The sequence below is a fragment of the Haliotis cracherodii genome, unplaced genomic scaffold (genome assembly GCF_022045235.1).
Source record: "Haliotis cracherodii isolate W230 unplaced genomic scaffold, xgHalCrac1.p SCAF_19, whole genome shotgun sequence".
Classification (NCBI taxonomy): Eukaryota; Metazoa; Mollusca; class Gastropoda; order Lepetellida; family Haliotidae; genus Haliotis; species Haliotis cracherodii.
In genome coordinates, this window is record NW_027266274.1 from 17,234,192 (window position 1) to 17,247,902 (window position 13,711).

Sequence of the window (13,711 nt, forward strand, 5' to 3'; positions counted from 1 at the left end):
TCTGATCACTGTAGCACACAAGAAATGGGATTCAACGCCATTCTTCTCAGAGGGCCTGTGCCGACTGATCCTTGGTATAAGGGCGACCTAGCCATGCTCTAATTTGACGTTCAAGGTAGTCTCACAAGAGTCCTATAGGTGATAAGTCTGGTGATTGTGTTGGCCAGGGCAAGATGTATGGGGACTTGTGTTGTTTTGTTGAAAAAGGGTCTGTCCTGTTTTGTTGCAAGAACGGTAGTACAACAGAGACTGGTCAATGTGACGCTGTCCAGTGACGTTTCCTTCCAAAATAACCAGATCTGTCTTGACTTGGCTACAGATGCTGCATTGCAGGATTAATGTTGCCACATTGACGGGATTACAGATGCTGCAGTGCATGGCTAATGATGCCCAATCTCATTAAAATCATATCTAAGTTCTCGCTGCCGCTAAACAAAGATCTGAGGACATTCCATTACGGGTCATGTCAGAACGATGAAGAAGTATGATTCATGGTTAAATAAAAACTACGCACTCAAAACGTTGTGGGTTTCAATTTTAACTATATTTGCATGCCTCCATTGATATAGTTCATTATAATATAATATTACAACAAAGCAACTTTTACTTTGAAAAGATTAATTTTGAACAATATCAATAAATTTACCGCAGTAGATATACAAAACACTTTTATGCCATTCCGTCCAGCCATTGTGTTACTGACATAATTGTTCGTTTAATTCCTGACAATGCAACATACGTTGCTAACATGTGATGCGCCAACAAAGGTTTTGTTTATGCCATTCGGTTAAAACTTTAAACATTCAACATCTATACCACTGTGATTGCGCCAACGTAATACCTCTTTTAGCTTGAAGACAATACCACATGGCATTGTTGTGAAAACATTACTTGTTTTGTTTTCATGATGTTTGATCTATGTTTTTATATTACATATAGAGAATCTCACCCGAGTGTTTTTTTTTAATATCAAATATATCAGAGAGTGTTGATATATTTGATATCAAAAGACACGAGGGTGAGATTTTAATGATCATCCAACATCATTCTTCCAACTTTTTCAGTTTGTAGACAGTAATAATTAAGCGCAGTGTCTTAGTGTAAAAAGTACTGCTAATAGCTTCAACAGCAGAGCCATTAGTGACGTCTTTGTTACATGACGTCAATATAGGCTGTAAAGCATTGTTATGCAATTTCATTGCAGCGATATCTACAATGTAGATACAGCTTGATCTCTCCCAATATATATACCAAGTGATATCTCCGGTGATAGCCAGTTTTGGATGATAAATGTACTTAAACTCAAATGTGTCATGTTCTCATTCCTGATGGGGGCACGGGTGGCCCAGTCGTCTAAGGCGCCACGATTCGCTGTGCTTTGGGCACGCCAGAAACCTTTGATTGGAGGTTCGAATCCCGGTTCGCCCCGATTATGTTTCTAGGTTTGTCAGCACCATACCCGTGATCGTGGGTTTCACCGGAGTGGTAAACGTCTAAGACCTGCATCACTTCGGGCTTTCCTCCCACATTAAGCTGACACGCCGCGATATAACTGTAATACTGTTAAACGCGGCGTTAAACCCAACTCACTCACTCATTCCTGATACTGAAGGTACCACATGCAAATTACAATTTGTTTAACCTTCAGGGTTACATCTGTAAGTTTTATGACAGTATAGGTACTTACATCAATAGGTAGGTATGCTACAACATTTCTTGGAGCTGTGTTGATCCTCTGGAACAAAGTTATCTTGTATTTTAGTTATTTGCATCTGCGTACCTAATTAATTTATAAAATGCGTCGTGGTATTTCTGGAATATTGCTAAAAGCGGCGTAAAGCCATACTTGCTGCTACCTGCCCTACTCCATGGTCGGAAAGGTCCCGAACGGATGAACTGGTATGACTGGGGTCCGTCTTTCGCTGCGCAACATAACAAACTGTATCAGTCAATTATGGAACTCTTCCTCACCAGAGTCACAAATATTGATACTTCCGGATAGCGATGTGGGATTTATTCACATGTGCTTATTTGTTATCATTTGAATAAATACAGACCTTTCAATGTCAAATATTTAAATAAACACAAGAAAATCAAGCAGTTACCACTCCTCTTGTTTGTAAAAGTCGCCATACCGACTTACGACCCTCGCGACGAGATCTTCTAGAATCGTCTGGAGACACTTCGATTTTTCCACATTAATCTTGACAAGCGTCGAAGAATTACTGAACAAACCTATGCGTGCGCAATTATGATGAGAAGTGCGATATATATTGAGTAACTCTTCAGCTGTGTGGAAGTCAGAAATAGTTGATATCGAGACAGTGCCTATTCCAGGAGTAACGGGACTGAGTATAACTCGCTATGGCAGCACCTGGTGACGACGGTAATGGAGGCCCATCTAGAATCCCAAAAGACATGAAGAGTCTTCTCCAGTTCTGTGTGCAGGCCACACAAGCCGAGGATCCTACGACCTCAGCAGATTTTAGCCAGATGTCTGATGAGGTAATAACCCGATAGTTAATGTAATCGGGCCCATTGCCACCCTGTTGTAAATAATATTTGTTGATTTTCATGGTTTGAAAACGTATTTTTAAAATTAAACCTCGACATTTGAGACAATAAGCATGATAAGAGAAGTCTCACGTGAAGTCAGTGGTAATTCAGCAAAATATAATCATATAGAGGTCTAACTATTTCATATATTTATATGTGATTTTCTACTTGCATTTTAAAAAGAAAATACCACCAAAATCAGAGCTGTGATGTCCTTCACTCTGGAGAACAGTGGCATTTCTAGCCACTTTCTTGAAATATATTAATCATAGGGATAGGAATATTCATGATACCACACTCACATTACCATGCACACAACCTGCAGATGTTCCTGTTAAATGACTAGTGAACACCGGTTTTCATCCTTTAGCTGTGACTGAGACTGACTGTCAGCCTCCAATCTGTTCCACAGCCGGACTTCATTACTGGTCCCAAAGACATTTTAAACATTTGCAGTTTCCTTTTATTTTCTGTTTTGATGCAGCTCATCTTTTAATTCTAACAAAAGGTTCAATGGCAATATTGAGTCTGATTCTAGATGTTTTTTAAACCTTTTATTTTGATCAGTGGAAATGAAAGTTGATGCAAGCGTATTGTTTTGTCTGGAATGAGGCTTTGATTTTTAACGTTTGTGTCTAACTACAAGTTTTAATTTTGCTGTTAGAAATGAAAAGGGGCCCTGGGGCCCTGGGGCCCTGGAGGTTTTCTGTTACAGTTTTTTAGTCTAGGGGCCCCCAAATCTCCCCCTTTGACAGAACGTACATGATCCCTTGAGCATGTTGCATTGTTTACTTATTATAACATGATGATGTTCTATTAGTATCATGAGGTGGATATTTCAGCGGAAGGAATGGCTGGAGAAGGCGCTGACCGACATGAGTGTGAACCCAGTGGAGAGAATGCAGCTGTGTGTCCGTGTGGTCAAGATGGAGGGCGACAGCGATGACGGTGTGGAGAAGAAGGTAACTGCCCTGGAGGAGATTACCGAGTGGGCAGAACAGATCGACTTCGCTATAGGTGTGTACAACCTTCACAGCATATCAAGATTATCTCCCTTCAGGTTACCATGGCTACAGCTTTGATTAATTATTTGATCTTCTGCTGTGTGTATGATGTCTACTGTGTAAATATCAATTCTTTGTGTTGAAATATCTGTAACCAGGTGTAGTGATGTCTGTTGGATTTACTCGTTGACATATTTGTTGATAAGATGTCTGCGGGTCATTTTTGCAGACTTTCACAAGATTGGTGGATTTGAAATCCTGCCTGTTCTGCTAAACAGCGATGTTCCGGAACTGCGATGGACATGCCTAGACCTGATCGGAACAATGACACAGAACAACCCATACTGTCAGGCGGCTGTCCTGGAGGCGGACCTCCTCCCCACACTGCTGCAGCTGTTGGACTCTGACCTTGACCCTACTGTCAGGACAAAGGCCCTGTACGCCATCTCATGTACGTGAGTTGGGGCAATCTCATTAAAATCAAATATTAGTTCTCGCTACCACTAAACAAAGATCTGAGTACATTCCATTACGGGTCACTTCAGACCTTTGACAGACCAATGGAATGACTGACAAGAAGTCGACAATAGCCACTCAGAAGGCAGCTTAATGAAGCTTTACAGCACTAGTTTCAAACTGGTGACTATGTGAAACGTATTTTGACATATACTTGATCGAAAAATTGAAGACTGAACAAAAAAACATTCTGGAATGGCTAATAGATGGTCTAGATTGTATGAATACAGACATAAAGCCCATAACTGTCGTTCGGAATACCCTATGTGGATTTCTTTTCGAGGTTGCACGATCCAAAATCACATTCCAACTGTCACTTTCAGGATCTGATAAGTGATGCTCTGATTGGTCAGATGAAAGGTCGTTCTGACATGACCCGCAATGGGATGTCCTCAAATCTTTGTTTAGTGGTAGCGTGAACTAAGATCTGATGTTAATGAGATTGTGAGTTGGGTTTAATGGCACTTTGAAAGTCTTTCAGTTATATCTCCACATGTCAGGCTGATGTAGGAGGAGAGTGAGTGAGTGAGTGAGTGAGTGAGTTGGGTTTAACGCCGCTTTTAACAGTATTCCAGTTATATCTCCACGTGTCAGGCTGATGTAGGAGGGGAGCCCGAAGTGATACATGTTGTTGATGTTTACCACTTTCGTGAAACCCACAAACACGGGTTTGGTGCTGAAACAAAACTGGAAACAGGATGAGGGTGAACCAGGATTCGAACCAGTAATCCAAGGTTCCTTGCATGGCAAAGGGAGGGTACTCTGCATGCCTATAGGATTCAACTCTGAATAGAGTCTCATGTTTGTATCTGATGCTGTAGATGTATAGGTTTCAGTTGAATATGTTAAGTATTTTTTGATAAATGAAAAGACAAGTTTGACATGGCTGTAGATCTTTCACTGAAACTGGGATGCTGTGTCCGTGGTTCACAAACATCACAGTCAACATGTGGTGAGAGTAAAGGGCTGGTGAAAGCTTTAGAAGCGCTGATCATGGGTCTATGTAAGATGTGTCATGTTTTGAGAGATGATATGAAATCAGTGTTGCCATGGTTACTATGATGCTGTGTCACGGATGTGCAGGTTTATCTCGGGAGAACGGTGAAGCCCAGAAAGTCTTTGTGGACAAGGATGGCTTCTCTGTGTTGATGCGGGCGATGCAGGCAGACGTGGAGAAGCTCAAGATAAAGTCATCCTTCTTCCTCACTCACCTGTGCTCCAACCAACCAGCTTATAAAGGTAACCATAGTAACAAATTATGATTATGTCAAACAGCCTTTGGTGGTTACATACCAGCTGACTGACAAACTCCTGTTTTTCAGACATGTTCTTGTTTGATATTAACATGATTGATTATATGATTGACATGCATTGTTTTATCAGACATCCTGTGTGATAGTGACATGATTGATCATGTCATTCACAACCGTTCTTTGTTTAGACATCCTGTGCGATATTGTCATGATTGATTATATGAAACCATTCTGTTTTTTAGACATCCTGTGTGATAGTGACTTGATTGAATATGTGATTGACAACAATTCTGTTTTTCAGACATCCTGTGTGATAGTGACTTGATTGATTATATGATTGACAACCATTCTGTTTTTCAGACATCCTGTGTGATAGTGACATGATTATATGATTGACAACCATTCTGTGTTCAGACATCCTGTGTGATATTGGCATGATTGATTATATGATTGACAACCATTCTGTTTTTCAGACATCTTGTGTGATAGTGACATGATTATATGATTGACAACCATTCTGTTTTTTCAGACATCCTGTGCGATATTGACATGATTGATTATATGATTGACAACCCTTCTGTTTTTCAGACATCCTGTGTGATATTGGCATGATTATATGATTGACAACCATTCTGTGTTCAGACATCCTGTGCGATATTGGCATGATTATATGATTGACAACCATTCTGTGTTCAGACATCCTGTGCGATATTGGCATGATTATATGATTGACAACCATTCTGTGTTCAGACATCCTGTGCGATATTTGCATGATTAATTATATGATTGACAACCATTCTGTGTTCAGACATCCTGTACGATATTGCCATGATTGATTTTATGATTGCCAACCATTCTGTGTTCAGACATCCTGTACGATATTGGCATGATTATATGATTGACAACCATTCTGTGTTCAGACATCCTGTGCGATATTGGCATGATTATATGATTGACAACCATTCTGTGTTCAGACATCCTGTACGATATTGGCATGATTGATTATATGACTGACAACCATTCTGTGTTCAGACATCCTGTACGATATTGGCATGATTGATTTTATGATTGCCAACCATTCTGTGTTCAGACATCCTGTGCGATATTGGCATGATTATATGATTGACAACCATTCTGTGTTCAGACATCCTGTGCGATATTGGCATGATTATATGATTGACAACCATTCTGTGTTCAGACATCCTGTGCGATATTGGCATGATTGACCAGCTGGTCGGCCACCTGGGGGAGGACCACAGCCAGCTACATGAACATCTGATGAGCGCGCTGCTGATGATTGTCACGGACCACAGTCGAGCAGTTGCGGAGTGTCGGAGACCGGAGCTGCAGCTGCACCAACTGCTGAAAGACAGGATACAGCTGGTCAAAGACAAGGAAGAGTTTCAGGTGAGTCTGAGAAGGTTGTTTTGGGTGAGCCTGTGAAGGTTGTTTCAGGTGAGTCTGTGAAGGTTGTTTCAGGTGAGCCTGTGAAGGTTGTTTCAGGTGAGTCTGTGAAGGTTGTTTCAGGTGAGTCTGTGAAGGTTGTTTAAGGTGAGTCTGTGAAGGTTGTTTCAGGTGAGTCTGTTAAGGTTGTATCAGGTGAGTCTGTGAAGGTTGTTTCAGGTGAGTCTGTGAAGGTTTGTTTCGGTTGAGCCTGTGAAGGTTGTTTCAGGTGAGCCTGTGAAGGTTGTTTCAGGTGAGCCTGTGAAGGTTGTTTCAGGTGAGCCTGTGAAGGTTGCTTCAGGTGAGTCTGTTAAAGTTGTTTCAGGTGAGTCTGTTAAGGTTGTTTCAGGTGAGTCTGTGAAGGTTGTATCAGGTGAGTCTGTGAAGGTTGTTTCAGGTGAGTCTGTGAAGGTTTGTTTCGGTTGAGCCTGTGAAGGTTGTTTCAGATGAGTCTGTGAAGGTTGTTTCAGGTGAGCCTGTGAAGGTTGTTTTGGGTGAGCCTGTGAAGGTTGCTTCAGGTGAGTCTGTTAAAGTTGTTTCAGGTGAGTCTGTTAAGGTTGTTTCAGGTGAGTCTGTGAAGGTTGTTTCAGGTGAGTCTGTGGTGGTTGTTTCAGGTGAGTCTGTGAAGGTTGTTTCAGGGTAGTCTGTGAAGGTTTTTTCAGGTGAGCCTGTGAAGGTTGTTTCAGATGAGTCTGTGAAGGTTGTTTCGGTTGAGCCTGTGAAGGTTGTTTCAGATGAGTCTGTGAAGGTTGTTTCAGGTGAGCCTGTGAAGGTTGTTTTGGGTGAGCCTGTGAAGGTTGCTTCAGGTGAGTCTGTTAAAGTTGTTTCAGGTGAGTCTGTTAAGGTTGCTTCAGGTGAGTCTGTGAAGGTTGTTTCAGGTGAGTCTGTGAAGGTTGTTTCAGGTGAGTCTGTGAAGGTTGTTTCAGGGGAGTCTGTGAAGGTTTTTTCAGGTGAGCCTGTGAAGGTTGTTTCAGATGAGTCTGTGAAGGTTGTTTCGGTTGAGCCTGTGAAGGTTGTTTCAGATGAGTCTGTGAAGGTTGTTTCAGGTGAGTCTGTGAAGGTTGTTTAAGGTGAGTCTGTGAAGGTTGTTTCAGATGAGTCTGTGAAGGTTGTTTAAGGTGAGTCTGTGAAGGTTGTTTCAGGTGAGTCTGTTAAGGTTGTTTAAGGTGAGTCTGTGAAGGTTGTTTCAGATGTGTCTGTGAAGGTTGTTTCGGTTGAGCCTGTGAAGGTTGTTTCAGGTGAGTCTGTGAAGGTTGTTTCAGGTGAGCCTGTGAAGGTTGTTTCAGGTGAGTCTGTTAAGGTTGTTTCAGGTGAGCCTGTGAAGGTTGTTTCAGGTGAGTCTGTTAAGGTTGTTTAAGGTGAGTCTGTGAAGGTTGTTTCAGATGAGTCTGTGAAGGTTGTTTCGGTTGAGCCTGTGAAGGTTGTTTCAGGTGAGTCTGTGAAGGTTGTTTCAGGTGAGCCTGTGAAGGTTTTTTCAGCTGAGTCTGTGAAGGTTGTTTCGGTTGAGCCTGTGAAGGTTTGTTTCAGGTGAGTCTGTTACGGTTGTATCAGTGAACGTGGAGGATGTTTCAAGTAAAACCCCCATACACAATATATTATTGGACCAATTCTGTCCCAGGTTCTACCAAATATTGTTCAATACAATGTGAACAAAAAAGGATATTATTAAATGTTAACCTTATTATCTCGCCGGCTTGAAAAATGGAGATATAGCAATCACCATGTCCGTCAGAACACCCGTCCATTTGCTGGCCGTGTTTTCTGTTTCTGGGAGCAGAACTCTAAAACCGTTAAATGTCTTGTTGAAATTTGCTACATATTTTGCTTTGTGTATAGATCAGTCTAGGATTTTTAAATATTTTTTTATATTTTTTTTTCTCATGACAACAAAGTGGACTTTAGTAAAAATGAGGGTAGTGGTTGTGGTCATTTGATGATTTGGGTTTTTTACAAATACTGATTATCATTATAATTTCTTTACTAAACTTGGCATGCAGGCAAATAAGGTCATTTCCAGATTGCACCAGATCTGGGAGCTATATCATCATGTGATGAACCTTATTTGTGTGGATTTATTGTTTTAAAAATCTAAAACAGGAATGTTGCTTTGTCCTGCCTCATATACGAGAAGAATCAGGTGGATCAGTCTTGTGGATCAGGTGGTCAGGCTCATGGATTAGGTAGTCAGTCTCGTGGATCAGGTGGTCAGTCTCGTGGATCAGGTGGTCAGGCTCATGGATCAGGTGGTCAGTCTCGTGGATCAGGTGGTCAGGCTCATTGATCAGGCAGTCAGTCTCGTGGATCAGGTGGTCAGTCTCGTGGATCAGGTGGTCAGGCTCATGGATCAGGTGGTCAGTCTTGTGGGTAAGGTGGTCAGTCCTGTGGATCAGGTGGTCAATCTCGTGGATCAGGTGGTCAGGCTCATAGATCAGGTGGTCAGTCTCGTGGATCAGGTGGTCGGTCTCGTGGATCAGGTGGTCAGTCTTGTGGATCAGGTGGTCAGTCCTGTGGATCAGGTGGTCAATCTCGTGGATCAGGTGGTCAGGCTCATAGATCAGGTGGTCAGTCTCGTGGATCAGGTGGTCGGTCTCGTGGATCAGGTGGTCAGTCTCGTGGATCAGGTGGTCAGTCTCGTGGATCAGGTGGTCAGGCGCATAGATCAGGTGGTCAGTCTCGTGGATCAGGTGGTCAGTCTCGTGGATCAGGTGGTCAGTCTCGTGGATCAGGTGGTCAGGCTCGTGGATCAGGTGGTCAGTCTCGTGGATCAGGTGGTCAGGCTCATAGATCAGGTGGTCAGTCTCGTGGATCAGGTGGTCAGGCTAGTTGGTTGGTCGGGTTGTTGTTTTACGCCGCACTCACCAATATTACAGCTATATGAAGGCGGTCTGTAAATAATTGAGTCTGGACAAGTCAATCCAGTCATTGATATCCTGAGCATTGATCCACTCAACTGGGATCGATGACATGCTTCAACAAAGTCAGCGAGCCTGACCACTGATCCCGTTAGTCGGCTCTTAAGACAAGCATAGTTGCCTTTAACAGCAAGCATGGGTTGCTGAAGACCTATTCTACCCCGGATCTTCACAGGCCGGTCGGGCTAGTGGATGGGGTAGTCTGGCATGTGTACTGGGTGGTCAGGCAGGTGCATCGGGTAGTCAGGCTCGGTGACTTGGTTGATAGCATGTCCTTTGACCTCCATTTTAAGGATTGTTGATCACAATATTGATCACTGGATTGTCTACTCCACACTTGATTATTTACAGGCCATCATATGGCCGGACTATTGCTGCGTGCAGCATTAAACAAACAACAAACAGGCTGATGATGCTGAGATAGGTTGCCTCCAATACTGAATGATTATCAAGTTTGGTTTGTAGAATTAAGATTGTCATGCAGTGATTTACCCAGATAAATACTCTTGGCAGACAGCTTGTGAATTTTTTGTTATTTGATTTTGCCCAAATTGGTCAGTGGAATACAATTGCCTGTACATAGCCCTAACATTAGTTAGTACAAGGCAACAGGAATTCGGAAATTTGTCATTCTGTTTTGCAAATCTTTATTTTGTGACATTTGGTTCAGACTACTAGGTGTAGAGAAGAGTAGGTGTAGAGAAATCCCTGTCACGTTACCATTGCATCATTGGAGAAGATGTTGATATATACTACTCAAAAGAACTTAAGGATCACCTGATTCTTTCATATGACAATAGTTAATCTCTCATGCCATGACAGATTAACATTACCAATATGAAAGAATCGGGTGATCCTTAACTTAAAGTATTCCTGTAATTGCATGTTGCGGTCAATGTGTGCCTGATCCTGTTGGTTTCAGGAGGAGGAACAGTACGCCACCCAGCTGCTGCGCATCATCTCGGAGGGGGACTCGACTGTGGACTGCGGGGCCAGGTGAAGCCGGCCGGGGCACGTCATGGGATGTCCCGGGAAGGATGCAGCACACACATGGTTGATTCAGTAACCGGACTGCCCAGCCACCTGCAGCCGTGATGGCAGGCCTCAAGGAGGCTTGTGATGTGTTGATTTTGTTGCTGAAGCTACAAGTGACTTGATGTGCAGCTTTAACCATGGGGGATGTTCTCTCTGGGGATGCTCGCTCTCCTGTTGTGTTATCTGCCATGCTATTGCTGGATTATTGCTGATGACGATGTGTGGCTGTCACTGTGACACTGACAGGACATGTCGCACTTTGTTACCATGGTTACTGTGTGGCTGTGTGACTTATCGTGAGGCTTACAAGACATCTTGCCTCACTTTGTTACCATGGTTATTGTGTGGATGTGTGAATTATCGTGAGGCTTACAGGACATCTTGCCTTACTTTGTTACCATGGTTACTGTGTGGATGTGTGACTTATCGTGAGGCTTACAAGACATCTTGCACTACTTTGTTACCATGGTTATTGTGTGGATGTGTCAATTATCGTGAGGCTTATAGGACATCTTGCCTTTTTTTGTTTTGTTACCTTGATTACTGTGTGGATGTGTGACTGAATGTGAGGCTGACAGGACATCTTGCACTACTTTGTTACCATGGTTACCTTGAGTGCCTCATTTCAATCACTGATGGCAGGAATGTCACAAGCTCCAACGTTTGTAGTTAGTCCTTCACTATAGGAATGTTTAAGCTCCAGTGAAGTCACACAAAGTGCAAGTCATCTCTTATAATTCTTTCTATCACTATCTTGTACCTCGAGGGATTTTTCCACAATTTCATTTAGTATGTGTGACTTCCTCTTTACACTGACAGCCACACAACCAGTTGTATCGCAGAATGCAGACAAAATATCAGCACATGAGCACTCCAATTTCTCTTCAGTAACAGGGGCGGTTGGGTAGCCTGGTGGTTAAAGCGTTCGCTCGTCACGCCTAAGACCCGGGTTCGATTCCCGACATGGGTACAATGTGTGAAGCTCATTTCTGGTGTCCCCCGCCGTGATATTGCTGGAATATTGCTAAAAGCGGCATAAAACCATATTCACTCACTCTTCAGTAACATCTTTTGTAGTTACAATAGAGAAATTTATTTAATATCAGCTGATGAGGAATGTCTGTTAAGAACTAACTGTAAGACGTTAAAATAAAATAGCCAACATGATCAATCTGATGGGGGAGATTTCCAAAGTTGTCAATGAACCTGTGACAATTGGGCATGTATCTTCATTGATCATTTGGCCGATCTTTCAAAGATGTGTCAAATGGATACTTGAGTAAATTCATAGATTGCTGTAGAATGTTGAGGACTGTCCGTCTAGGAATGGATCGAGTCGATGGTTTCAGTGTCTTGATCATGTTCACCATGATGGGCGGTAGCGACAATGGTTTTATCACAGGCATGCAAAATGCTGACCTGAAGATTAAAGTGTCCAAATGATAAGAAACAACGCTTCTGTATTTATTCCCAGCTGTTTCCCCAGGAATGTAGAAGTAGTCCATCAGTGTTTACATCATTTCAAGAATAGTCTCGTGAAAAATGGATGAAAATCAAGATGTGTCACATGCATGGTACTCTCGGTCATAACAGCAACTCTGCTGATGAGATGTAATACATGTCATGGTTCACAATAGCTCACTACAGGACATCACTACAGCTGTAGGCTGCATCACTACATACCCGTGAAGATCCGGGGTAGAATAGGACTTCAGCAACCCAAGCTTGCCATAAAAAGGGATAATGCTTGTCGTAAGAGACGACTCACAGGATCGGTTGGTCAGGCTCGCTGACTTGGTTGATGCATGTTATCTAATGTTCATGATGTCAATCACTGGATTGTCTGGTCCAGACTCGATTATTTACAGACCGCCGTCATATAGCTGAAATATTGCTGAGTGTGGCGTTAAACAAAAAACAAAGCATCTGTAGACTTCAGTACGTCATTACATCTGTAGACTTCAGGACGTCATTACATCTGTAGACTTCAGGACATCATTACATCTGTAGACTTTAGGACGTCATTACATCTGGATACTTCAGGACGTCATTACATCTGGAGACTTGAGGACGTCATTACATCTGGAGACTTGAGGACGTCATTACATCTGGAGACTTGAGTACGTCATTACATCTGTAGACTTCAGGACGTCATTACATCTGTAGACTTCAGGACGTCATTACATCTGTAGACTTCAGGACGTCATTACATCTGGAGACTTCAGGACTTCATTACATCTGTAGACTTCAGGACGTCATTACAACAGAGGATGAAGAACATTAGTTATTAAACAACTCATGAAACGTATAAAAATCCATTGTTTATTTCCAGTGAATTGCATAAAGGACAAACAGCACAACTATTTGTACAGGGTGGTTGTTCAGACATCACTTCATGTTACAGGCTTACAATTACTTCTATTCTTATACAAATATAAATCAGCAACTCACAAACTAATGCAAAAATATTAGCTGTATGGTGATAAAATATAAACCAAAACTATTTCATCTTTTGAAGTGATCGCAAACTTGAAGAAAAAAGAAGGTCAAGTACAACAGAAGCCGTAGTAAAAATTTGCACTAACTCTTACACAGTGAAACCTTGTCAAAACAAACTCTGTTTAATGTGACGATCTCAAACAGTGGCCTAATATGGGCACCCTACTTGCATACGTGTGACAAAATATGACAACGTTGCACTGCGTTCTACAAAGCATGTCACGAAGATGTGATTGTCAGAATCTGACCGAAACCAAGGACACTAAGTTCATGACAAAGCTAAAAATGTTATGTACTCAGTGATGAAATACTATATTATTTGAAAATATATAAAAATGATATTTTGCACAAGTGAAGAAGACGGTGGTTTTTCAGTGTAATATCATTAACGATCAATGCATCAATATCAATATCAATGCATAACAAGCATGAAATACTCACATCCCCCGCCTATATGACATGTCGGGTGTGTGCAATGCATAAGCTCCTCTGC

At 42.1% G+C, this 13,711-nt stretch overlaps 1 protein-coding gene across 2 annotated transcripts; it reads left to right on the plus strand.

Moving 5' to 3' along the window:
- Positions 1-1,990: 1,990 nt before the first annotated feature.
- Positions 1,991-10,940, plus strand: LOC139466811 (hsp70-binding protein 1-like). Of its 2 annotated transcripts, XM_071248507.1 has the most exons (6): positions 1,991-2,505; positions 3,399-3,573; positions 3,790-4,011; positions 5,160-5,315; positions 6,528-6,736; positions 10,607-10,940. In XM_071248507.1, exons 1-6 carry the CDS (start codon positions 2,365-2,367, stop codon positions 10,682-10,684), a joined length of 981 nt encoding a protein of 326 aa, XP_071104608.1. In that variant the 5' UTR covers positions 1,991-2,364; the 3' UTR covers positions 10,685-10,940. The 2 variants fall into 2 exon arrangements, with proteins under 2 accessions (XP_071104608.1, XP_071104609.1); XM_071248508.1 differs by lacking the exons at positions 6,528-6,736; positions 10,607-10,940 and adding an exon at positions 5,518-5,964.
- Positions 10,941-13,711: the final 2,771 nt, after the last annotated feature.